Below are 24,863 nucleotides of genomic sequence, written 5' to 3'. Positions count from 1 at the left end.
TTAATTAACACTGCACATTAATAACAAAAAGTTTTACACATGTAAACATAAGCACTGCAGGAATTTTGACACATTGAGGTTAGGAAATAAGTAGCAACAGTGTGTCTGATCTAAATATATATATATATGACTACGATCTTTTTGATCGCAGCGCCGCCGTTTTAGGCCGGGATTTCGTGTACATTTCTGAAGCACGCTGTGTCCACTCCTTTACTCTAGTCTCCATGCCCGAAACAGTCAAATTCAAACCTAACCTAAATCAATATAACCTAGAATTGAGTCTATGTGAGCAGAGAGAATTTTCGTGATCTTAGCAATGTAACGTAACGTTTGATTACGTCAACGTTGAAAAATAATATTTGTACAAAATATCATAACTCACGATGGGTAATTCACGACGATTCTTAGACGCAATTGTTAAAAAAATTAACAAATTGCCAATTCTGAACAACGCTAGTTCAGCAATCGGAAACGCTACTGAAAGGGCCCAAGTGAAACTATCCAGCGTACAGAGTATTGCTACTGAAAAATACAATACCATTGTTAAGGTATGATTTGGGGAAAAACAAAACAGCTCTGCTAAAACTATGTAGTCATTGTTTTCAAAAACAAATGAATTCTTATTTAACACTCATCTTTGATTTATTTTTATTATTATAGAATCTTGGTGATCGGTCAATTAAGAAAACGTATTTTTAGTTAACGTTTCGACCCGGATATGGGCCCTCCTCAGAACGATTTATTTTTTAACTGTCAAGAATAACAAAAAGATTTTTTATAAAATAAATAATAGTACTAGAAGTAATCAGACTTAAATATTGTAGATGTAATACTCTTAGAGCTATTATATATTGTTGATTAGTAAGAACCTTATGATTAATTGAAAAAAGGATGTCTTTAAGTGTTATTTACCTTTTGAATTAAGTAAGTGGACTAAGATGTAGTCGAATTCACAATTACAATTGGTGGAGACTTGATAAAGCCTTAAAAATATGTTTTGACTCCGCAATATTCAAATTTAATAACGATACTTATGCACAACAGTTTGGTTTGCCTATGGGATCTCCTCTCTCCCCAATCCTGTCAGACCTGGTCATGGAAGACTTGGAAACGTCTTGCATTAATGATCTTGGTTTTGATTTACCGTTCTACTTTCGACACGTGGATGATATTCTTACTGCCGTTCCAAACGAAAAAATAGATCACACCCTTAATATTTTTAACCGGTACCGTCCAAGATTACAATTTACTATCGAAACAGAAGAAAATAACGCCATCAGTTTCTTAGACGTATTGTTGATACACAACAATAATAATATCAAGACAGATTGGTTTCACAAAAAAACCTGGTCACAAAGATACCTGAATTTTAATTCTCACCATCCTTTGTCCTTCAAAATAGGCACCATCATTAACCTAGTTGACCGAGCTATCAAACTAGCCAGTACAGAGTTCCAGGAAAAAAACCTATCGCTCATATACAATATACTTAGATGGAATTATTACCCTCATGGCCTATTACACCAACAAATTAATAAGAGACGCACCTACATCAACAACATACCTGACAATAATATTGACTCTACTCCCGCCGAGGATAACAATAGACCCGCTACTACATATATCCCCATCCCATATATATCTGGACTATTTGAGTCACTTAACCGCTTATTCACCAAATATAATGTCAAGTTTTTTGGAAAAAATTCAAAAGATTTACAACTAGTTTTTGATACAGGAAAAGACAAGATCCCCATGGGCAAACGATCTAATGTCGTGTATAAAATACCATGCAATGATTGCAATCAAGTCTACATAGGTCAAACTGGTCGACATCTCAACACTAGAATTAGGGAACACCAACGCAACATACATGAGACTGAAGAACGTCACACAGCTCTAACGAAACATAGTATCGATAAACAACACACTTTTAATTACGACAACACAAACATCCTTTGTGAAGAACACAATTATTATAGAAGACTGTTATTAGAAATGTGCAACATTGTAGGTCACACCAATTCTGTTAATCTTAGACAAGATGTTGAACATTTAAGTAATATTTACAAACCTCTAATCTCCGCCCACACAACAAATATTGTTTAACCTTAACTACATACAAAAAAATTTTTTGTCCCCATTATACAGTCCTTTCTACATAACTTTTCTTACAAAATATTTATTGTTTTTCTGTATAATTGTTTATAATAGGTTCACCTTCACTCTGGATTACATTGTTTTCTCCCATCAGTCGTTATTCACCTGTTGACTCAATTGGTTCAACCAACAATATTTCGTTAGACATGTGGAACTTAATTATAAAGAGCCTACCTCCACTTCTTTGACACCTGTGAATTAATTTTATTGCTCAAAAGACCTTCTTTATTAACCTTTTAACACAATGGCATACTGACTGTGAAGAAACATAGTTCTTTAATCTTTTTAATTAATGACTTCCAACCATTAACTTCCACATATAAAATAACTTGAAGATGGACATTGTCTAACGTCACTCAAAAGAACACTGTCTCCACCAATTGTAATTGTGAATTCGACTACGTCTTAGTCCACTTACTTAATTCAAAAGGTAAATAACACTTAAAGACATCCTTTTTTCAATTAATCATAAGGTTCTTACTAATCAACAATATATAATAGCTCTAAGAGTATTACATCTACAATATTTAAGTCTGATTACTTCTAGTACTATTATTTATTTTATAAAAAATCTTTTTGTTATTCTTGACAGTTAAAAAATAAATCGTTCTGAGGAGGGCCCATATCCGGGTCGAAACGTTAACTAAAAATACGTTTTCTTAATTGACCGATCACCAAGATTCTATAATAGATTACATACGAGGTCGAGAATTCTTATTCATCAGTTTGATTTATTTTACATAAATGCATGTGATATGCAACTTTTATTCATTTATTACATTCCAGCAAGTTAATGGAGCAACGATAATTCAAGATGTAAGTTCGCCACAAAAATTACAAACAATAAGCCCGTTGCCACAACGTCTTGTCAATTGGTGGCAATGGTATCAGCAATTGACAGGGATGGATAAAGTTGAAATAGCAAAGCATCATGTCATCGAAGTGCAGAATCGACTATTTCAGTGCCAAGACAAGCGGAGAAATCTTACAAATCAGGCAAATATAGTAAATGAGAAATTGAAAGAAACTTACGGCGAATTGGTACAAACCAGACGCGATGATCCAAAATACGTGCAGCTGACTATAATGGAGAACAAGGGGTTGCAGGAACAATCCAAAATCGGTTTACAATTGAACATGTTGGAAAATGAGGAAAGAGATCATTTCACAGAGCTAGCTACGGCTATTAAAGAATACCACGACAGCCAAGCAATGAATGCTCAGAAATACAAATACATATCTATTCTTGCATCTGCGTTTTTAGCTATATTGTCCCTGAGCGGTTCGATGATTTATAACAACAGGAGAATAGCTGATGTTCGTAACGTTATTGCTGATGCACAGGAGAAAAATGACAAGACGTTCAAACAATGTTTTCATTCCTTGCAAAATGATTCGAATAAAAAATTTTCGCAAATCATGTCAATGCTGCAAGCCAAAACCACAGCTGACATCACTACTCAAACACCTAATAATCGTGCTGAATTAACTAAGGACAACTTTGATACCGTAACAATTTCAAATAGCTACAGCTACAAGACAGTCGGTATTTATTTTGGTGCTATAGCTCTTGCCGTATACATTATGCAACAATTAGGCAGATCTTAAATGAGACCTTGAACTGCAAGTAATAGTTTTGAATGAACTGTTAAGTGTCAGAAGCCAAATTCAAGAAATTCATACAAATTTTCTGTAGTGAATAAATATAAGTGTAAAATTTGTTCTATATTATTTATTAGTATTTAACAATGACCTGCATGGTATTTTCAAAGCATTTAATTTATAACTGTATTGTATAATATGTACAAACTATTATAAGTTTGGTATAAAATAATCTGGGATTATAGCAGAATCAGCCTAAAAAGCGTAATTATCAATAAATTCATTATATCGACAGTTGACGTAGTTCAGATTCAATAAGCTCGAATTCTTTCGAAAATCATGAGTAACGTGATTGAAGATTTTCTATCAGTAGTTCAAGAAAGATAATGGTGTTGTCAACTTCATGTCTTTAATAAAATTGCCAAGCAGCCTTGCAATTTTTGCTAGTCAAAATTTTACTTTATAATTATGAGAACAGGATAAAATATAAGCATTTACAGGTTTAGGGTTATTTTAGTCATTTATTTTCATTTCTTTCAAATTATTCACTATGATTTATGGTATTATAATGTATTATTATTATTAATATCACACTGTTATTGGTATACAGGTTTTAACAAATATGAAAATATTAGCATGACATAATTCTAGACAATGTCGAATGATAGATAAGGGGATATAATTCATATTATTGCTGCTTATTTGTGAAGTCAGAGAGCATTTTTACCGTATTATTCAGAGTATGAGCTGACTCCGCATATAAGGCTACCAATAATTCTGAAACAGTATTTCAGGTTGTCTTAGTTACCTGAACATTAGACAGGTCCCTGTATAAGCCCAAAACGATTCTGGTAGGTGCTGTTAACGTCAAAAAAAAACCTTTGTTTATATTCGAAACAATAAAAATTCATTCGCTTTTGGAAAATAAAATCGGATAATTTTGCAACGTAAAACATAAATGTGCATATAACTATGTGCACTTTAAATATACGTTTAATTGTTAATTTTTGAATTTTTTGTGTGCCCATCTCATGCAGCGACCCATTTTTGTAAAACAAAGAAATCTTTCATTGGTATTTTTTTTTTGTGTCCATTAAATTTATGTTTCAAGTATATTTTTGAATTATCTAATCGTCCCACTTTTTCCATTCCATGCCATCAGGAGGTTTTCTTTCCACTTGTTTTTTAGCAACCTCTTCCCAATTTGTACTTAATACCGTTCCACCAGATTCTTGCTAATTGGGAAGAAAGGAAAAAATTTATAGTAATTAAGTATTGCGTAATATTAACTAATAGTAGGGTGATATTCTGATCTTTTCGTCTATTGCAATACAAAGCAAAAAATTACTTACAAAGGACTTGTTCATGGCACGTCTAACTTCATCGGAACCATCTCCGTAAATTTTTTGAAAAAGGGTGTTCAGAGCAGCCTCCCCTTCAGGCTTTTCCTCCTCCTCTTGTTTAGCAATTTCTTTCTCCATTTTGTCCCAGTCCTTGGACTTTTTACTTGAGCTTGGATATTTTGGAGGATGATCAGCCTGTAGAAATTCTACAAGAATATAAAATTAACGCGTGTCCTACATTTTCTTATTCAAGGAAGAAAAATATGGAAAGGACATACCCCGTGGTATCGGTTGAACTGTGTCCTCGATTTCTGGATTACCTTCAAGGACTGTCCATCTCAGACCATCACGTTTCTTCAACTTGATTTCTATTTTTGAGGGGGCAACTTTGTATGAGCATTGCTCAGTGACGAGGTGATGTGCCAAATCAAGCTCTAAGCTGTATTCATTTCCAGATGGAAGTTTTGCCGATACACTGAGCTGGGAGATTAAAACCAGAGTTATTAACCAAACAAACTCTGGTTGAATCCATCTCAAATCATGCGGGCCAGCGGAAGCCATATACGATAATTACTCGTAACTGAAGTATGTTCTGCCTCGCCCAAAATAAGCAGAGATGTATATTTAATTATTACCCAAATAAATTTTTCACGCCAGATGATGATTTTTTAAAATTATAAGGTAAATATGGGTTTGTTCTGATATATGGTTAGATAAGCTCCTGAGTAGTATAAAAAATAAAGAGGCCTCCTCCATTGAATATAATTCAATTCTTCATTTCCCTGTAGATGCGAATTCCTGGAAAAATAACAATATCAGATCTTGAATTTCGTAGAAGTATTTTTGAATCGATTTGCTACTTGCTGTGTGAAATTTATTTTTCATCCGGAATATTTTGAGCAAACACGCGAGGCCTACATTTCACTGCTATAATTATTTTATTCTATCATTCTTTCCAATTTTGCAAAATAAAAAACTTTATATTTTCTTTGTGTATTGATAATCAAATTCATTATCAAGTTGATTATCAAACTGGTTATCAAAACGCAAAGAAAAGAATAAATAACAATGTTCTATGTTGCATTGAAAAATGCTTCTACGAAATTCAAAAACTGATATTGTGGTAGTTTCGCAGAAATTTGCATCTGCAAGGAAATGTAGAATTAAATTATATTCAATGGAGTCCTCCTTATTTCTAATACTACTCAGGAGAGTGTCTAACCATGTAAGAACAACAGCCAAATGAAAATAATTAAAAAAATTAATATCTCGGCAAATCTTAATAAATCGATATTGCCATTCGCATGGTATACTCCCTACCAAAACCTATTAAATCTTTCGAAAAATCGAAACTGGATTTTTGCAGAAAAACGACTATGTTTGTTTTCAAATCACTATATTTTTTGCACTTTTGCAAATTTTGTGGATTTTGATATCATTGTGAATATGATATTATTGTGAAAAGCTCTGAAATGGGGAAATTGGCGGTTATTTTTCGAAAATAATACGTTAAATATCAGAAAAAAACCCATATTTACGTTATAATCTTTAAAAATCTGTATCAGGCGTGAAAAATTTATTTTAGTATATAATAATAAAATATGCGCGTCCGCTTATTTTCGGCGCGGAATAACATATTTCAGTTACGAGCAATTATGGAGTATGACGTCCCCTGGCCTGTATGATTTGAGATGGATTCAGCCCCCTGTGTTGTTTATTCATGACCCACCGTCCTCTCGCCATATTCAACTTTTACGTCCTGTGAATGTTTCGCAAGAATCGTCACAACGACGTGAGTTTCGGTCTGATACCAATCGTACTTAATTTTAGGCCCCGATATCTGTAAAAATGATGTTTCAAGAAAAAGAGAAAATGTTAACCGAACCGTATGAGGTTACGTGCGCTGATGGCTGGTACGTGAAAATATTCAAACTTATCACCCACGCACAGCTGGCTTTCCGTTTGTAATCTGGGCATCTCCGTTGGCCATTGATTGACCTTGCATTTAGGAACGATCTACCACCTTAATTACAATTCAAAATTCACAGACGACTAGGAACGCTATGAAAAGCGATAACTAACGAAATATGAATGTGGCTCGCTGGTATCAAATACTGGTTTCTTCTCGAAAAAAACATGACACGGATTAGTTGCAGCGTTGCCAACTTCAACCTCACGATGATCCGTAGCGGGGAGTCGATAAATCCGTGAAATCATGGGCGGAAAATTTGAAATCCTCAAACTTATCCGTTGTCTGGTAAACATTCAAATTATCATAACTTGAAAGTGTATTGAATGATTAACTATATGGAGTAATATTTTTCACTTTTCATAAAAGCATTTTGACATACTTTATATAAACTTATTTTGGATAAACTTGAAACTTGCATTCCATAATTACGATACCAAACTGAAGATATAGTGCATCATGTGGTAGCATTGATCGGAGCTATTTATTAGTAACTGCACATCTATTTTTGGGTTACAAAATTTCTTTTATTCTCACAAGAGGCATTCAGTCAGTTACAACATAAATATTAGGTACAAGATGTAAAGTAAAAGTACATTTCAATAGCAGGTACGATTTTTCATCACAGTACAGTTTACTCGTATACTTGCCCATCTGATCTGTACCAGTTTTGAGGTTATAAATGTTTAATAGTACTTGCGATAGAAGATCCAACAAACCTAAGTAACTGAGTTTTCCACTATTATTGAAAAAATTCGCTGATCTACTGCGAGTACATGTACATGAGAAAACGAAACAATCCGAAGTCAGGTACTTTTGGATACGAACGCCCATACGAGCGCGCGCTTTCTCATTTGCACCGCCGAATATATCAGACCAAACTGCGTAGTGTTGGCAATGCTGATTAGTTTAGCTTTCTGAAGCTATCAGCATGAAGACTAGCTAGTCTTCAGCTAGTCTTCATGTGCTATCTGACACCACAAACGCATTGACTCAAGGACTTGAGATCAACTATAATGAATATCGAATATGCATAATAATGTTTCGAGCAAAATTATGAGAAATTTCTTGTTTTAGAAGTCCTATGTTCTCTTATACAACGTAATTTCACTTCAATCGATTCGTAATGGTGCGCCATATTAAAGAAAAATTAAAACTAATTTTTACCGTGAATTTTTTTTTTTTTTTATACTTATTGGGCATTATTTTGTCATTGAAAAAATATGGATTGTAATGACAAGACATTGGCCTTTATTTTATCATTAAAAACATATCGATATTAATGACGGTAGAACGGTTAAGGTATACCGTGCAACAGAATGGCAATAATAAAGTATAAGACCACTGGTTTTTTCCCTACCTAAACTTTTAACTGTTGAAAACATTCTGTATATTGCACCAAATTGACGATCTGTTATTACGGTTATTCATTTTTTCCGTTAGTTATAAGTAACTCTGGAAAACTAAACAGGTAATTTCACAGCAATTCAGGAAGGTAATTAGGAATTATTCAACTGCAAACTATAAACTCGCTTGTCAGTTATTATATTATAACAGCTTAAAAATATTTATTACACAAATAAAAATGAGTATTCAAACAGTTGTTGAACGTTAAGTGAATTGAATAGTGAATCTTGTATCCATTTTTTAGGGATAATAAATTTACACAAATATCAGTGATTCAGGATTAGTATATTATTATAGCCTCAGGTTCACCTGGTGCGTTTATTGACTCACTGTGCTAGGGAAAACATCCCGTGGCACTGATATATGGAAATAAAAGTTTCACACGTGTTTATCTTAGCATTATTCAACTTAATATCACTAGCAACACCCTTGACTTGCGCAGAAGCCGAAGACTCCCATTGCCATGCAGTTTCCAATTATCAAGTATATTAAATTAAATTATTAATCACATTTGCGGAAATATCTGTAATTACAACTTCAAGGCATACTTCAAGCTCCGCAGATGCTTATATTATTACACGTCCGACAGAAAGTTGCCGTAAAATTAATATAGTCTTGACACTCCAATTTTTTGTGAACCTCGACCGCAGGTTATAAACAAAACAATATTTATGGAGAAAATTAGATCTATTCAAAGAAAATATATGTGTTCAGACCTCAAACTATGATACTGATATTCAATTAGGCAATTTTTCATAAGCCAAAATTAGATTTGCATGAATTCTATAGCACATCCTAATCTTGCATTATTTTATAGGAAGGCATTGTTTTTTGTTATTCTTTAGTTTCATTGAATTACACTGCTGACTTTTCCATAAAACTCTAATTACCAAATACTCGATGTATTTACACGAAATATTGGAAGAAACCCAGCAACTAACAACATTTCCTGATATAAAGTATTAAATGATGTGAGAGGGCACAGATTTGTCATCTGAGCTATGATATTTTCAACTTTTATTAAATCTCGCGGATATTTTCATTCATTACGGTTTTGAAAACTCACCCTTCTCTCAAAGGAAATCGTGAATTATGAAATTCCAGTCATTTAATACTGGCAATGAATCATTTGTGTAATATCGTCGTTAGCATACAATTATGAAAAAATTCATGTATGCAATTTTCTTGTATAATGTACTGTACATATAAACGTTAAACATGATTTTGATTATAGTTTCAAAAAATATGTTTCCTCTAATTAGTTTTCAGCTCTAGGACGCTAAACCCCTATGCTTCCTCTTTATACGAGCGTATGGTCCGATTTCTGGATCCATCACAAAGTCGTAGAGAACGGAAACCCACGAATTGTGCTGTGGGAGATCATCATAGAATTCAGGAGCGATACGTTTCACCTAGAATTGTATAGAAAGAATATAGGCACACTATTTCAATGCTCTCACTCCTACCGAAAACAATTTGTATAACAGACTACAATTTACATAATAAAAACAATTTACAGGATATTTTCCTTCGATTTCTTAACTGTTTGTACTTATTAATATATAATATAGAACCCCATTTTAAGACATAGTTATAGTTTTACCTCAGGCAATCTAGAGCCAGGAACTGAAGGAAAATCGTGATGCTCATTGTGATATCCGACATTGAATGTAATGAAGTTTAGTGGTCCGTAGTAACTATATGTTTCAAATCCTTTCTTGTACATGTAATGTTCAGATATGAAATGTCCAGCAACTGGATGCAGCCCCATTGCCATAACTGAACCGAATATAAAATAGACCAAGACTTTACCACCTGAAAAAAATCAGTTCTTGTTCACCAGATATAATTTGGTATTTTTATAGTCTTTGAAAGGAGAAATCAAGATTTGCAAATTCCATAACAAAGCTGTTACGTTTCACGTGTTTGATATCATTATAACGTTGTTAATAAAGCGCATACATACCTAAAAAGTACCAAACAATCGCATCAAATATCAATTGAATAACTAAGTTAATATATTCCAATGTCGTCGGAGCCTTAGGATATGTTACCAAAGGCCTGAAGGCATAGAAAAATGGTTGCAGTAACACCCAACAAAGCTTTCCAAAAGTTGTGCAGAATAGTTTTGCTTCAATGAGAGTAGGCAAGTCAGTATCCAACTTCTCGTCTCCTTGATACTGATAAAATAAATACGTTTTAATTGAATAATAATAAATATGATTATACAATTGGAAAGTTGCGTTATATTTGAAAACTATTTTCATTGAAAACCTGAATATTTTCTTATAAAAGAAATATTGATACAGCAGAATCCTGCAATTCAATGTTGGATAAAATATTCAAAATTTCTACAATAATTAAAACCCACCCGATGATGTTCAAGATGATACTTTTTAAAGCTGATAGAGACTGGGATTCCAATAGGCAAATTGGCAAAGAAGCCAAATATTTTATTTGCTAGTGGTCTAGCGTGACCAAAAGCAAGATTATGTGATATTTCATGTATAGCTGTAACAGAGAAACGTAGATTATAACTGCAAGGAAAAAACTGACAAACGAATGTTTGAGCGATCTACGATAAAAATCACGAATATTGTATGTTACAACTCGAGTTTCACTTGAACAATGGTCAAGTGTTCTTGGCAATCAACCCAATCAATCTTAATGCAAATAAAAATTGCTATGCATCTCACCGTTAGACTAACACTACCAATTAGATGTGCATTGCTGCAAGTCGATAAATATCAATATCAATACAGTGTAAACTATCAACTTTATATGAAGTTATTTCAAACGATATCATTTTTTTAAGCTCAACTTTCATGATGATCATCTCATTTAATACATTAATATCTTATTAACATTTTTAGCAATTATCTACACTAGACCAGCTGGCAAGTCATTAGTCACAATGATAAGGATTGGTTCTAAATTTATATAATGGATTTGACGTTTAGTAACCAAGCAAAGTATGATGTATCACACAGTTATTTCAGGATCAAAGTTTTCAGTACAGTAAAACCTCAACTTTGGTTCCAGCTAACAAGATATAGGAAAAAGATTACGAAAGAATAGTCGTTGATAACAAGCTGTGAGTACAGTCACGTATGAATATTATCTTGGCCATAGATAATAAGCAACCACATGGCATATATTTTAGATAGTTACAGTAGGATCGATCAAGGCAATATAAGGCAACGGATTGTATTTTGCAGAACATAAAACATTAGCCTTTATTTGTTCATAAAAGTATAAAGTAGAAAAAAATAATTTCACTTACCAAGCATAAGCGAATGATTAATTACTCCGCCGAAACAGTAAGCCACTAAAAAAATCATCGGGTAACTCAGATCCTTAATGATAAACATCGATGCAAATTGTACTAGAACCATGGCAGTAACAACCCATTTAAAATTTGGATCGTACCCAAAAAGTTTCTTTATTTGTGGATATTTTTCTGTAAAAAAAATGTTTAAACAATTCTTAATAGAATTGTGGAGGGAAAATAACAGGACTTTTTCTTGAAAGAACAGAGTTGGTCAATTGAATATGCAAATACTGTTGAATGGTGATTCGATATAAACATTATGTCATATGAATGTACAAAAACGTTTCCAATGCAGTTGAATTCATTCAATTTTCATTTTACTGCAATTATTTTAGCTGGGTGAAATTGAAACAGATAACGTGAAAGAAAATTAAAGATTGTGAATATACAAGCTTTAACATAGCACGGATTTTTTAAGAATTCAGGATACATCTTATGACACTTGTATCATTCACTGTCAATGCAATGTGATGAATGAATATTGTTATGCACCAGTAAAAGTATGTAGGAACTGGTGCAAAACTGACAATGATTAACATGCACTGATGAACTACAATTTGAATGTGTCACATCCAATTGATATTCAAGACGATACTCAAAGAGTGTAAGACGGGTTGATCATGACGTGAAATAGAGAAGCACACATGTAATTACTTGGATGGCATAGGTGCACACATGACTGGTTGATATATATGGGTAGAATAAATGACGATAAACTGTCACGTGTATCCCATATATCGTTGAAGGCAAATAGCAATACCGCGTTTAACTTCGCGGAGCGCAATTGCGATAGGAAAATTGGTGCGGTTTTATGGCTGGGAGTGCGAAATGATAATATGCATATCTCAATATAGGTATGTATTCATATTAACTAACCCAGTATTATTTTTCGTCTGCTAGCGTGAGGCTCCTCCGTATAAACCCATTCAAAATCAGTTTGCGATACTCGTTGGCCCATTTTGTACTTGTAAGTTGAATTTTTGCTAAATTAATTTAGATAACATTTTTCACCGCTAACTGCGTGCCGAGGAGGGATGCCGGTGTTTGTAGGCGCGGTTAACTCTGGTGATCTTGCAGCAACTCACGCCGTCGACACTAGACAGTCGACACTGATCCTGGCATTGGGGGCCGCAGTAGCGCTTCAAGATTGTGACGCACGCCGGACGTTGATCTACAATCAACTCAAATAATCTCAACGGGGAATAGAATCAATTCGTCGTGCATAGAAATTAAATTTATAATTATAAATACTGCTTTAAAACACTCAGATTTTCCGTGGACCGCCTATTTACAATATCATAATTTCAGCAATTTTATCAATTTTTTCCCCGGTAGTCAAATAGCGAAACTTATTCAAGAGTTAGGTTTTTTACTCAGTAGCCGGTCAAGAACCTCGAATACCATGATGTAAAAAAGTTAACGACCGTCAAATCTCCTACTCATTCACCAAAGTCCCGAATGAAATTATTCTTTCACGCATCGGGGAACTGCATTTGCATTAGTGAATGCAGTCATTCGGTACAATGTTAAACTTTGAACCATTTTTGTTGTTTTTATTATCAGCGTTGATAGTCTGGACCTAAGCAATGTCACGAACGTAATTGATAACCGCAGTGTGACTACCTTACCTTCAACCGATCACAAACTTTGAAAGAGTGGAGAACGTTGGCGAGATCAGTTCCTGCTTTACCCTTGACCGCTTTTCACGGACATATCTAGGTATACACATATGTAGGTATAAGTCTGTGATGAGACAGATGAGACTGTTCAGTTCTCGTGATTCTGGTTTAGTTTCAGAATTGAGGTTAGTAATTATGGTCGACGAATCTACGCGAAAAACTCTTAGCAGTATTCCTTTGCTAAGTACGAAGGCAGGGCCGCGTGATAAAGAATTATGGGTCAACAGATTGAAGGAAGAATATCAAGCTTTAATAAAGGTAAACAATCCAGCCGATGTACTATCTAATTTTGATGCACAAATGTACGATCTTCTGGCCATATGTTTGACAGCTAATCGACAAATTCCGTTGTACTAAATTCTGTTGGCAATTGTTTCTTTCATAAATTATAGATACTGCATTTGTATTTTCTGTCACAGTATGTTCAGAACAATAAAGGTTCGGACAACGATTGGTTCCGGTTGGAATCTAATAAGGAAGGAACGCGATGGTTTGGAAAATGTTGGTACATGCACAATCTTCTGAAGTATGAATTCGACGTTGAATTTGACGTGAGTAATACAACTTGTTTAGTGAACAAAAGGAACTCGAAACCTTTCAACTGATGGTTTGATGCATTTTTAGATACCAGTTACCTATCCTACAACAGCACCAGAGATAGCGCTGCCTGAATTGGATGGTAAGACAGCAAAAATGTACAGAGGCGGCAAAATATGTTTGACGGATCACTTTAAACCACTTTGGGCAAGAAATGTTCCCAAGTTCGGTATTGCCCACGCAATGGCTTTAGGGGTAATTGTGAATTTATCAAGTCTCATTTGCTCTACAGACATTTATATGATAAAATCGATTTTTTGTGATTTTAGCTGGGCCCCTGGCTAGCAGTAGAAATTCCAGACCTAATCGAGAAGGGTGTCATAAGTTACAAGGACAGAGGAGATGAGTAATATATAAAAAGTGAACAATTATGAAAAATACATTGCAATTCTACGTTGATTGATATTTTGTAAATACAGGTGATCATTTTAAAATGCATATTTTTTTACCGAGTGTTATTGACAAGCAAACATAAACTTATAGAGGAAAAACCTGCTTGAGCAAATACAGCAAATCTATTGCATATATTGTTCGTTATTTAAGCCTCGAAAAATATGAGTGTATTACCTTGTACTTTCACAGGTTGCCGATTAGCAAATTTTTTCAAAGACTATCAGTCTAAATCGAAAAATACGTTAAATGTAAACAGAAAGATTTGTGTTTGTTTTATACATTATTTATATTCCTACGTACAATAAATAGAATTTGTAAGGTAGTTATTTGTCTTCATCACTAAGTTTGACTTTCTTAGTTTCTTTAATTATTTGATCAAGACAGTGCAAATTCTTAAGAGATACCTCGCCTGTTCCTCTGTTCAATGGTTTTGGCTGAGAAACATCAGGCTTCCATCCAAGCATATAGATTATTTGAAATGTGGCTGGTATATACTTCGACCCATCTTTCTCATTCAATTTCCCATAAAATTCTTCATAAATTGATGCTGCTGCTAGTGTCGTATCCCGTTTCAAATGAAGTTTACGATTTCGGGCTGCATTATTCTCTCCCATTCCTGGGAGTGAAAGAAAAGTTAATGACATTGATGCCAGTAATGTAAAAGTTGTCTGCAATTACTAAGTAATGTGAAATTTAGAATGGCAAAGAGGGTGTTATAATATACCTTTCAAGTCCCACAATAATTCGTACATGGTAGGAAAACCGACAACTATTTCATCAGTGTCAACGGTCAACATGGTGAATCCTGCTCTATTTAATAAGCTGCCTATGTCTCTGATCTCGGTGAATGGTGAGATGTGAGGCGATATGCCACCCTCTCGTTCTAATTCTGCTAATTGTAATGAAGACCTGAAAAAACCAAGACACTATCAAGTAGATATTTAAAAAAACCATTGCACTTGAATTGAATCTTTTCGTGAACCATAGACCGAGTCATAATGTTATAGAATAATACCTCAGCTCGTAAAGAGTATCGCCACCAAAAACCGCAGCCATAAATACACCGTCGTTTCTTAAGCTGTGTATTATTTGACTAAAGCATCCTGGAAGATCATTGACCCAATGTAGACTAAGACAGCTTATAACTAGGTCTAAACTATTGGGGTCGAAAGGCATATTTTCTTCATCGACGATCTTTTTTTCGACTTTGACACCTTCGGTCGTTTGAGCCTGGTTTAACCAAGTGGGGCACATGTCAGCCAAAATTAATTCCTCCACGCTGTCACTGAGGATGTGTTTTGATACATGGCCCCGACCGCAACCTAAATCGAGGGCTTTTTTAAATCTGCGTTTGATGTCAAAGATTCTGTCTGACAGTCTGTAACCAACCTCATCTTTTACATAGTCATATAACTCGACATCTTCGGCTCGAGCTGCACGTTCCCTTTGCATTAATTTATGATCACGGTTGAAAACATTCATTACACTATTTGGTGGTAGTGCGTAAGTTACTCTGGTGTAACTTAACCTTCGAATACCGGGTGGCATTATTTTACTCTCATTTTTCACGTATTGTGACAAGAAGTCTCCAAGCTTGTGCAGGTCATTTTTAAAACCGCAACGCTGCATCCAAAGTATTTTCAGTATTGACATTATCACACCATGTAGCACCACATTTGCATCGGGCAAGCGTGAGACAAGCAGTCAATGATAGGATACCGTAGAAACACTGAACTCTACATAGGTATCGTGTTCAGTGAATAGACCACCGGCCGCTACCGGCGGTCGAAACTTTGGAGCGTAGAAAGTTAAGAAGTGGGTCAAAGCCACCCAATGCGTCATATAAGAAAGCACAAAATACTGCAGTCGATATGTCTAGTTGAAAAGGTTACTACTGCAAAATATGCCACTGACCGGCTATTCTCGTATAGACGTTGATAATTCGATATTCAGTTTGTCAGAGAAACCGAAGACGTTGACTGAGGATATATAAAGACTAATAAGCGTTCTTAATTCAGTCACTAGAGTCCGCTCATGCATTATACGAAAAATCTAGAAACACTGAGCGCTCCAGCGAAAAAAAAAACATTTGTGAAACGCGTGTAGATTATTATTGCATTTAATAAATAAATATAAACAATACCATGCGTCAAAAATAAAATCTCTAACTAAAAAATTGGCAGCAATGAATCCGACACAGTGTCCAACCATGCTCCGCAGCTGTGTCGCTCTGTGTCGCTCTGTGTCGTTGCTGGAAAGCTCCCAATAATTCTCCCGCCCTCTCTGTCGGTTAATCCATGGAGTGGGGGGCCACGAAAGGAGAAGAAGCATAGAGATCAGTGGGGTAGGATATACACACGCCACATCCAGTATCCACTCTACATCCATGACATATTAATGAAATTAGCGTCACTAGCGTATAGCAACGTATACATAATTTGATACTTGGAGCATTTTATTTAGAGTATTATTTGGTAACGTATTGGCATGGCGAATATTTTACTCACAAATGCATTAAGTGGAAGAATAGTCGTGGAAGATATTATAGAATGGTTGACAACTGATGACGTTGAGGTAATTTATATTTGACCTTAACACCTGTCAGTTCACGGGATCATACAGAAGCTTTCAGATTTTTGGAGGTTATGTTGATTACTAGAATCATGTAAATATTTGTACAAGCATCTTATCAGCTCTTTTATATTTTAGAATTCGAAATGGGATAGTTTCAACAAATCTGGATGCACGCAGTGCGACTTTCTTCTGTACTTTTTAAGTTTTCTACGGCAGCAAACGAAAAGGTAAATTCGTATGTAAATACAGGCTGAAACCATATGCTTCGCATTCATATTATCGTTGAAAAGTTAACGTAGAACGAACTCTAATAACCAGTGAAAATGACTTCCGATCGCCAAATTTTTGATAATTCTATAAGTTGTCACCAACAGGTTTCACATAACATTATACTTTTATTACCAAGCAGAATTAATTTATATTCATTGTGTTTAATTTATTTTCTCCACTGGTAGATTTATTTTATTTTTCCAATAATTGGGCATTGATTTATTTTGTTCCATTGATTTTTCAAAATCTTGTGTGTTACAAATATCATTTATTAATTTTTTTTGTTTTCAAATATTAGAACCAAAAGTTTTTTGATTTTTTATCTTAGCATACTTCACGGCTCGTATAATGCAAGACAAACTCCGAACAAAGAAATTCAATGCTGTGGTGCAACAAACGACAGATCGCAGAAAAAAAATGAAAGACCTCATAGAGGTGTTTCATTATTCAATGCCGATGCGAACTCAGACCCCGATTCAATAAATGAGGATCTCCAGAGTATGAGAGGCCATGCGCGCAACGGAGCCTCTGCTGTGTCAGAACAGGAAATGTCGCCGATGACTAACACTGTTAAATTGAACAAAAAATCTCAGTTGCGCGAGTCAGATGTGATTAGTGAAGGGCAGGTCATGTTTACTGTGCATAGGACTGGGGAAAATCAAAGCTTGTCTATTACGACAGGTACAAAAACACCAGATAAAATGAGAGTTGATATAAATTCATCTGACTGTTCTCATATTCCTCAGAAAACGACTAGCACACCATTAGTTAAGACTGATCCTCCGAGTAAGATTAATAAAATATTCAATGGGTTTAGCCAACACGTTTCTAAAGCAGATGTGCTTGGTCTAACTACTGATGCAAATTTTCAACTTTGTAGTACCCCGGACATGAAAACTTTATCGACTCAAAAACCTGGAAGTTATATTGGTATTTTAGAAAATCTGACTAATTCCAACGAAAATTTTGATATATCGAATTGTTTGTCGATATCAAAAAATCTCAAAACAACGAACAAGCTAACGAGTTATTCTAGAAATGGAATTAACGATTCTAGTTCATCAAATACGACATCAGTCTTCGGCGATAGTAATAAAGACTGGCATCATTTGAACAGTTTAAATATGTCTCCGGGGTCAAATAATTCGACAGTAAATGAATCTGTTGTGCTTAACAATTTCATGATTGTTAACAATAATTGTGAAACTCCAATCTCGCCTTTATATATCAGTGATGCAACGACACCACAAAATTCTAAGTTATCGTACAGCAGAAGTGTAGAGCGATATCAATATTCAAAAAGTAGTCCACAACATTTCAACGATAATAGTCCTAAGCAAGGTTTTCACCATATCCAAAGGAACTTAAAATCTACACCTAGGCAGAACGCCAGCCTGGGAGATTTTATAAGCATTGATTCACGAGGTTCTAAAAAAAGCAGTTTGAGAAAAACAAATACAAGAGTACAATCAGGCAAGAGTAGTGATAGTGACGGCTCGGTGACAGATAAACTATCCATAACAGAGGATAGCTTCCCAGAGATAGGAAAGAGTTGTGGAAGAAGGAAGCGAAGAATCAAGCCAACAAAACTAGATACATCAGATGATAAAGGTACATCTCACTTACTGATAGAATATTAGGTTTCAGATCAACATTAAAAAATCTAAACACTTGTTTTTACCAATTGGGTAACAGAATTTTTCGTAATAGTATTGACTTGGGAAATAAAACTAAAATTAACTACTATTTTGTCATATCATTTGCCATTTCAGGAATTAGAGAGAATAAAACTTTTGGAACGATAAGTAGACCCCAAATAGTAAACCCTCAATTTTTGGAGATACTGCAGGCTGATAAGCCTGACACAACACCATTCGAAATTGAAAGGGATTTGTTGCGATTAGAGAGACAGAAACAGCAAAAAAGCACATCCAATACATCAGCTGAACATGTTATTGACTCATGTATATTGTCAAAAACGCCTAATGTGAAAACTTCAACTGAACCGCTTTTGACTCCAAGCTTACAATACGTTGAGAATCGGCAAGCTTTGGATATATTAGTCAAAATTTATTCTAGCTTGTTGGATTATAATTTAGTTATAAACCCCATGACGGAATTGAATTTTGTGATATCTTTAATTACTTTGCAACATTCGTTTGCAAATGATAAGTATCGGTCAGTTTCAGATAATCATAGCTTAAAAGAAAGGAGTAATGCAGTGAGATCAATTATTAAAGAAAACTCTCTTGACGAGAGTGATGACTGTCTGATCGATAAGCATAAAAACTCTAAAAAGTGTGCAAACATCGAATTTTTGAATGAAGAACTTGGATGTCGAGTTCTAAATGACGATAATATTTTAACTATGGACGAAAATGTTTCATTGCAACGGGAAATCGAAGTTGATAAAGTATTTGATAAATTAGGAAGGTCTTCACTGGATTGCAAACAAAGTAGTTGTACATACGAAGGTCAGTTGAATGTTTCAAAGGAAAAAATTCCTATTCCAGATGAAGAATATTTTCAAACCATACACAACTGCATATATTTTTCAACCTCCTTCTTGAACACCCAAAGAGTGTTGTTAAGTTTGTTAGATAGAACTACATTGAAGTTGCTATGTGAAAATAACAGAATTGCTACATTTTCACCTGATCTACAAGAATACCTTAGCCAGTGCTACAGAGGAAAATTGAATGAATCTAGTCGACTCAAGCAACACTTCAATACTTTCAGGTAAGGCCAAATTCTTAATTGTTCGTTGTCAGACTCGTTGACTGAAAACTGTTGAAGACGGTTACCCAAATGGGGTTTCGTGTGTCTTATGGGATTATTGGTTGAACGGCTTCTGCTGATAAAGAAACTACTGGATTGCTAACACTGTTTTTTATAGCCCCAGACTCACTTACCCGCTGAGTACTGGTCATGAAAATTCACACAGAGGTAACCGTCTATATTCTTCTGCAAACGTTGAAGTTTTATTAATTTGAAATCTTTGAAGTTTAATATTTTGTCTTTGGTAAAAAATGAATTCTCTTAATCATTCACCATTTGAATAAATTTCGAATTTTCAAATGACCCACTTTTAACATTGCATATTATTTTTACAGTACCACTGAAGCAAATGTTAGCTTCCAAATCGATACAGACAATCGTGAAAATTTTCCCTCTCTTGTGGGATTTCAAAGCTTCAGAAAACAGCGTGACTTGTTTTATGATGTGCTGAGAATTTGGGAAACCCACCATCTAGCACCAGGGTGGGTGTTTTCTATTGCACTAGCTGGAAAAATTCGGACACTACTATCTTTGCATAATGATGCAGTAAATTATTGCCACTTTGCAAGACTATTCAAGTCTCAGTTATTGTTATCCTGCATTGGAAATGACTCTAAGGTGAGCATTATGTAATTTGGTGAGAAATCGTTTGAACAATACGTGTGAAATAGTTGTCAGGTATAGAAATCAAGTTTTCACATTTTAACGACTATTTGGTCCTAATATTTTAGGAGGAGCCTGTAAACGATGAAAGCTTCAACTTTCTTAAATCATTGAAACATGTTGACCCAGAGAAATTAACACGATTACGTGAAAGATTAGTTACACCACTTTCATCCAAAGGACCTGTTCCACCTCCGTCATTTCCTGGAGTACAAGAATTTTATAAAGATTTTATTCTGCATGCTGCAAATCCTATGTTCTATGCTCATCTCCAAGATTGTTTGGTCCATGAGATAATGGAGCTGAATGATACCCAATTCATGGGAAGTGAAATTGAAGATACAGGTAGTTTATTGAAACTTGTTTGTCATTATGATCCATCATACAATCATATTTTATTCGAATTTGTATGATTATTAAGGGATGTTAATGGTGGGTTTTTATATGAGAGCTTCGATATTCAATTCTGCATATTAAAATTTTTCTATGAATAACTTAATTTTAATTTTGTAGAAACAATGGTTGACCAGGAGACGAAACAGAATTTCATTACGTGCATTTTGAGTTTAAGACTTCTTGCTAAAGTATTAGGATTCCTAATTTCTTTGCCGTACAGATGTGAGCCACACTCGCCTGTAAGTGTCTTGACTACGCAACTCGAGCTACGAAGTCAAGTAAGTATTACATTAAATGATGAAATTTTGAAATGAATGGGCGTGTGATTCAGCTGCTGCAATATACTATTACTATAATTTTGTACATAACTGTCTAAAATATTGTGCAATAAAATATATTATTAATTACAGGTTCTCCCGCCTTTAAATCTACAATATTGTCTTCAAACTGCAATAATTAATGGAAAATTAGCTCTCACTGTACCGTGGGTGGTCAAATACTTGGCTTTATTGGATCCCATGTCCTTACGGTTGCCATATTACAAGACAGTGTTGGAAATCTTGTGCTACATTTACTGCGAATCAAAACACGATTCGAGACTTGAAAATCCTTTGTCATTGAAAGTAAAGATTCTGTTGAAATTCAGCATTGGATGGCTTTTCGAACTCTGTAACTTTCCAGAAAGATTATACTTTAATTGCAGAATATCCTCAACTCATAGAAAATTCAAATCAATCAGCAATTTCAGTGCTAAGAATTTACAAAGCACTCTTGCTACAGACATTGAAAGAACAAGCAGTGATCTCAATCAGTCTAGTAACTCTGGCCCTTGCACAGACAGTCTCGATATTATAGATGAAAGGATATTGTACGTGTGTTGCCCATTCTTGGCCGAACTGAAAACGCTGTTGATAGCAGATCATTCTAACTTGAATAACAGTGCCACAATTCGCCATATAACACCTGTTTCACGTGGTTTTGAAAAACCATTCGGTAGTACCAGTACTAAGCAGTTACAGGTATGAATCCCTAATAAATAGTTAGTCTTGAATGTCGTATTCTGCAATGCATTTAAATTGATAATTTATTTCACAGTTGCAATTGGAGGAAGCATTTTTTCATGGTCAACCAATCTCTACACGAAAAACGGTTGATTTTGTGTCTGAACGGGTTGCGTCCAGTTGTGTAAAACACATTTGTAACTCTGCTTTACCACGGGCAAGAAAAAAAAATATTGTCAAGTTTCAGGGTGTCCTTTCTCAACGTATATTACCTGATGATATCAATAAATTCAAGGTTGATATTCTAAAGATCATTAATTTTTATTTGTAATAGCAACTTTTTTTTGATTGAATAACAAAACATCTTACTAATCATAAGACCAGTTGTTTACATGCAATATGCCTCTTCTAACCATAGCACTCTTAATTACAGTCTTCTATCACAGTGGAAATGCAGTCAATTGCATCGAAATTGTCATTGGAATTGAAGACACATTGCGAAGCAGACATTTTGGCAATGTGTGAATCTCGTACTATGAAGTCTATTGACTCTCTTTTAGCAGAAGACACATTACCATCTGTGAAACAGATATGTTCTCAAATCGCGGTTAGAATGGCAACAGAGAGGGTTAAAAACTGGATTCAGTCGCACATTACCGATGGATCCTTATTTTTCAAGGATATGGAAATGGAAGTTGACAAAGCTTATAAAAATAAGAGTATTCCTACTCAGTTGGAGAAGAAAGTTCATAATGCTGAGGCAGCATCTCCTACTGATGTGATAATTGAGCTTCGAGTGAGTAGTATGATGAATTGATAAAAGTCAATGTACTTATTAAATTGAGTATCGATGCCTTAGAATTTCAATTATTACAAGTGTTGTTATTACACATGTTACGAAAATGAATGTCCGATTATACATTTTTACGAATGATTTGTTGCAGTCAATAATTTGGGAACTGTTGGAGAATAAGGGAAAGTCTGTGACTTTACGAAGTGTTCTACAATCTTTAGACAATGTATATAAATCTTTAACAGAAAGAGCAGATTTGTTACTTGGTCCGGAAAAAATTATTGGCTCCATGAGTGTTGACTTGGCATTATTCTTAGGTAAACAAATGGCATTCCAGTTTTTAAAACTTTTTTTTTTTTATTTGGACTCATACGTTTATGTAATTTGTGTTTTAGCTGCACATAGAACGGATATTTTCGTGTCGGAAGTTCACGATAAGCTAATTCGAATATGGAAAATAGAGTGTGTAAATTTTTTGAAAAAAGAATTCATTCTGTCTAGAATTCTTAGCCCAAGAAACATTATGCTTCTGGCAACCCCACAAAATCCAGATGTATGGTTGCCCCTTGGTAAATTTATAAAAAGACTGTTGAAAGAAGAAATTTTAAATGTTGAGGCTTTCAGCGATCAATGTACAATGCTGTTCAGATATGATTGGCCAATAGTAAGTAAACTAGAGAGTTTAAAAGTACACAAGTACTATGTATTACATTTTCCCAGAAAATCAGTTATTTCTTGCTAATGTCTTATAGTTTTGTGCACGGTTTGGATATGCTATTTGATCTACAGTTACGTGTAATCTGATTAACAATTAATTTTGAAAATCTTGATTTTAGGATATATTGAAACATTTATCGATATGCTTGACCAATGGAATTGAAGATTTTAAGTCTACGAACGAGGCAAATGAAAAAATGAAACTGCTTCTTCAATGGATAGCGGAGACTTGTGCTGAGATGGAATTTACATTCGACTGAAAGCATAATTTTTAAATCAATTGCTTTAAATTACTCTTTATCCGAATGATAGATTTTGAATCATTTACATACTGCATTTTGATTGCAGTAGATGAGGTAAATGTTTCGGTAATTGTATGTACGAGGTGGTTCACACGTTTCTAGGTTAATAAAAGAGCAGTCATTTGTTCTATGCGTTGCATTCACAACTGTGATGTTAAATTATGATCAAATATATAGTAATTTCGTTGAAATTGGAAGGTGTTTTCATTGCACATACCTATCTATATATTTTATTTCATCAAAATGAGATGAACTGTTTAATTTTTTTCAAACATAAAAAAATATATCAGCTGTTTGAGAACTACTGCATCTACGATTCTGCTGAACCTCGGTACATGCGTCAGAGATCAGTGGTACTCAATCTGATGTTAGGCTACACGTAGTTCTTCAGAATCGAAATCAATGGCGATTTTATCAAGTGACAGTTCTTCGGTACTGTCGAAAAAGCTGTTTTCATCAGTTGCAAGAGACAAACGTTACATTCGAAATGTAAACAACTGACAATTGAGTCATGCAACTTACGTATAAGGTACACCTATAAGTGAACAATCGTGTAGCACACGCAGTTTATATTACAGTCTTAACTCTCATATTAGAGGCCTGTCCTGCTACTAACATTCTTAAAAATATCGTCTATTGTTTATAAGCTTGTTGCAAACATGAAATATGTAAATAACAAAAATTTGCTGAATAACCATTAATTTTTCGTTTCATTTTTCTCTCATCGGCTTACGCCTCAACGTTGACAATTATACGTGATGATTTCTAATTGTATTAAGCCTAGTGACAGTTACGCACTAACATCAAATCATCTCCACTAGGTTATTGTTCCAAAGTTGTGAATTGGACTGTACACTACGTACGAGTCACAAACGCTCTTAATTATTA

At 34.5% G+C, this 24,863-nt stretch overlaps 7 protein-coding genes across 9 annotated transcripts in view; 4 read left to right on the top strand and 3 right to left on the bottom strand.

Moving 5' to 3' along the window:
• The first annotated feature begins 225 nt into the window (after positions 1-225).
• Positions 226-4,630, top strand: LOC107220986. 2 transcript variants are annotated; one of them, XM_015659812.2, is made up of 2 exons: positions 226-548; positions 2,947-4,630. In XM_015659812.2, exons 1-2 carry the CDS (start codon positions 384-386, stop codon positions 3,766-3,768), a joined length of 987 nt encoding a protein of 328 aa, XP_015515298.2. In that variant the 5' UTR covers positions 226-383; the 3' UTR covers positions 3,769-4,630. The 2 variants fall into 2 exon arrangements, 1 of the variants encoding a protein (XP_015515298.2); XR_006903910.1 differs by lacking the exon at positions 226-548 and adding an exon at positions 2,530-2,590 and having other exon boundaries at positions 2,947-3,088.
• A 129-nt stretch (positions 4,631-4,759) lies between these two features.
• On the bottom strand, positions 4,760-7,266 carry LOC107220976 (protein SGT1 homolog). Of its 2 annotated transcripts, XM_046737536.1 has the most exons (5): positions 7,050-7,266; positions 6,835-6,945; positions 5,384-5,585; positions 5,115-5,311; positions 4,760-4,997 (listed from the first exon to the last, which is right to left on the bottom strand). In XM_046737536.1, the coding sequence occupies exons 1-5, from the start codon at positions 7,080-7,082 to the stop codon at positions 4,890-4,892; spliced, it is 651 nt and encodes a 216-aa protein (XP_046593492.1). In that variant the 5' UTR covers positions 7,083-7,266; the 3' UTR covers positions 4,760-4,889. The 2 variants fall into 2 exon arrangements, with proteins under 2 accessions (XP_046593492.1, XP_046593493.1); XM_046737537.1 differs by lacking the exon at positions 6,835-6,945 and having other exon boundaries at positions 7,050-7,265.
• A 1,481-nt stretch (positions 7,267-8,747) lies between these two features.
• On the bottom strand, positions 8,748-13,078 carry LOC107220985 (sphingolipid delta(4)-desaturase DES1). The gene is made up of 6 exons (XM_015659811.2): positions 12,689-13,078; positions 11,765-11,941; positions 10,853-10,992; positions 10,448-10,661; positions 10,085-10,296; positions 8,748-9,893 (listed from the first exon to the last, which is right to left on the bottom strand). Exons 1-6 carry the CDS (start codon positions 12,768-12,770, stop codon positions 9,753-9,755), a joined length of 966 nt encoding a protein of 321 aa, XP_015515297.1. The 5' UTR covers positions 12,771-13,078; the 3' UTR covers positions 8,748-9,752.
• A 479-nt stretch (positions 13,079-13,557) lies between these two features.
• On the top strand, positions 13,558-14,702 carry LOC107220978 (ubiquitin-fold modifier-conjugating enzyme 1). The gene is made up of 4 exons (XM_015659803.2): positions 13,558-13,749; positions 13,911-14,042; positions 14,116-14,283; positions 14,358-14,702. Exons 1-4 carry the CDS (start codon positions 13,561-13,563, stop codon positions 14,436-14,438), a joined length of 570 nt encoding a protein of 189 aa, XP_015515289.2. The 5' UTR covers positions 13,558-13,560; the 3' UTR covers positions 14,439-14,702.
• On the bottom strand, positions 14,544-16,551 carry LOC107220981 (arginine-hydroxylase NDUFAF5, mitochondrial). The gene is made up of 3 exons (XM_015659806.2): positions 15,497-16,551; positions 15,206-15,390; positions 14,544-15,097 (listed from the first exon to the last, which is right to left on the bottom strand). Exons 1-3 carry the CDS (start codon positions 16,132-16,134, stop codon positions 14,805-14,807), a joined length of 1,116 nt encoding a protein of 371 aa, XP_015515292.1. The 5' UTR covers positions 16,135-16,551; the 3' UTR covers positions 14,544-14,804.
• Positions 16,552-16,687: 136 nt separating this feature from the next.
• On the top strand, positions 16,688-24,166 carry LOC107220980 (codanin-1). Its single transcript, XM_015659805.2, has 13 exons — positions 16,688-17,055; positions 17,191-17,282; positions 17,654-18,936; positions 19,098-20,064; positions 20,439-20,721; positions 20,835-21,111; positions 21,280-21,440; positions 21,573-22,181; positions 22,258-22,458; positions 22,597-22,959; positions 23,108-23,273; positions 23,352-23,620; positions 23,793-24,166. The coding sequence occupies exons 1-13, from the start codon at positions 16,969-16,971 to the stop codon at positions 23,931-23,933; spliced, it is 4,899 nt and encodes a 1,632-aa protein (XP_015515291.2). The 5' UTR covers positions 16,688-16,968; the 3' UTR covers positions 23,934-24,166.
• A 162-nt stretch (positions 24,167-24,328) lies between these two features.
• The window catches only part of LOC107220982 (transmembrane protein KIAA1109), a 35,414-nt gene continuing 34,879 nt past the window's right edge, over positions 24,329-24,863 (top strand). The window contains exon 1 of the mRNA XM_046737524.1: positions 24,329-24,504. The gene's annotated coding sequence lies outside the window, so the exon portion shown is untranslated. The remainder of the gene's footprint in view (positions 24,505-24,863) is intronic.

Source organism: Neodiprion lecontei, chromosome 4 (assembly GCF_021901455.1).
Source record: "Neodiprion lecontei isolate iyNeoLeco1 chromosome 4, iyNeoLeco1.1, whole genome shotgun sequence".
Classification (NCBI taxonomy): domain Eukaryota; kingdom Metazoa; phylum Arthropoda; class Insecta; order Hymenoptera; family Diprionidae; genus Neodiprion; species Neodiprion lecontei.
Note: the sequence above shows the minus strand (reverse complement) of the source record. Positions and strands in the feature narration are given on the sequence as shown.

What these genes read in the sequence shown, in the direction of transcription:
- LOC107220985 (XM_015659811.2), bottom strand. Translation starts at nt 12,770, where the DNA reads ATGGGCCAACGAGTATCGCAAACTGATTTTGAATGGGTTTATACGGAG. An exon ending in CAGACGAAAAATAATACTGG is followed by an intron (nt 11,942 to 12,688) that starts GTTAGTTAATAT and finishes TTTTTTTTACAG; the next exon opens with AAAAATATCCACAAATAAAG. An exon ending in ATCATCTTGAACATCATCGG is followed by an intron (nt 10,662 to 10,852) that starts GTGGGTTTTAAT and finishes TTATTTTATCAG; the next exon opens with TATCAAGGAGACGAGAAGTT.
- LOC107220986 (XM_015659812.2), top strand. Translation starts at nt 384, where the DNA reads ATGGGTAATTCACGACGATTCTTAGACGCAATTGTTAAAAAAATTAAC. An exon ending in AATACAATACCATTGTTAAG is followed by an intron (nt 549 to 2,946) that starts GTATGATTTGGG and finishes ATTACATTCCAG; the next exon opens with CAAGTTAATGGAGCAACGAT.
- LOC107220980 (XM_015659805.2), top strand. Translation starts at nt 16,969, where the DNA reads ATGGCGAATATTTTACTCACAAATGCATTAAGTGGAAGAATAGTCGTG. An exon ending in TGACAACTGATGACGTTGAG is followed by an intron (nt 17,056 to 17,190) that starts GTAATTTATATT and finishes TTTATATTTTAG; the next exon opens with AATTCGAAATGGGATAGTTT. An exon ending in AGATACATCAGATGATAAAG is followed by an intron (nt 18,937 to 19,097) that starts GTACATCTCACT and finishes TTGCCATTTCAG; the next exon opens with GAATTAGAGAGAATAAAACT.
- LOC107220981 (XM_015659806.2), bottom strand. Translation starts at nt 16,134, where the DNA reads ATGTCAATACTGAAAATACTTTGGATGCAGCGTTGCGGTTTTAAAAAT. An exon ending in GATACTCTTTACGAGCTGAG is followed by an intron (nt 15,391 to 15,496) that starts GTATTATTCTAT and finishes TGGTTTTTTCAG; the next exon opens with GTCTTCATTACAATTAGCAG. An exon ending in ATTATTGTGGGACTTGAAAG is followed by an intron (nt 15,098 to 15,205) that starts GTATATTATAAC and finishes TTTCACTCCCAG; the next exon opens with GAATGGGAGAGAATAATGCA.
- LOC107220978 (XM_015659803.2), top strand. Translation starts at nt 13,561, where the DNA reads ATGAGACAGATGAGACTGTTCAGTTCTCGTGATTCTGGTTTAGTTTCA. An exon ending in AATATCAAGCTTTAATAAAG is followed by an intron (nt 13,750 to 13,910) that starts GTAAACAATCCA and finishes TTTCTGTCACAG; the next exon opens with TATGTTCAGAACAATAAAGG. An exon ending in CCCACGCAATGGCTTTAGGG is followed by an intron (nt 14,284 to 14,357) that starts GTAATTGTGAAT and finishes TTGTGATTTTAG; the next exon opens with CTGGGCCCCTGGCTAGCAGT.
- LOC107220976 (XM_046737536.1), bottom strand. Translation starts at nt 7,082, where the DNA reads ATGCCCAGATTACAAACGGAAAGCCAGCTGTGC. An exon ending in AAACGGAAAGCCAGCTGTGC is followed by an intron (nt 6,946 to 7,049) that starts GTGGGTGATAAG and finishes TCATTTTTACAG; the next exon opens with ATATCGGGGCCTAAAATTAA. An exon ending in AGTTCAACCGATACCACGGG is followed by an intron (nt 5,312 to 5,383) that starts GTATGTCCTTTC and finishes ATATTCTTGTAG; the next exon opens with AATTTCTACAGGCTGATCAT.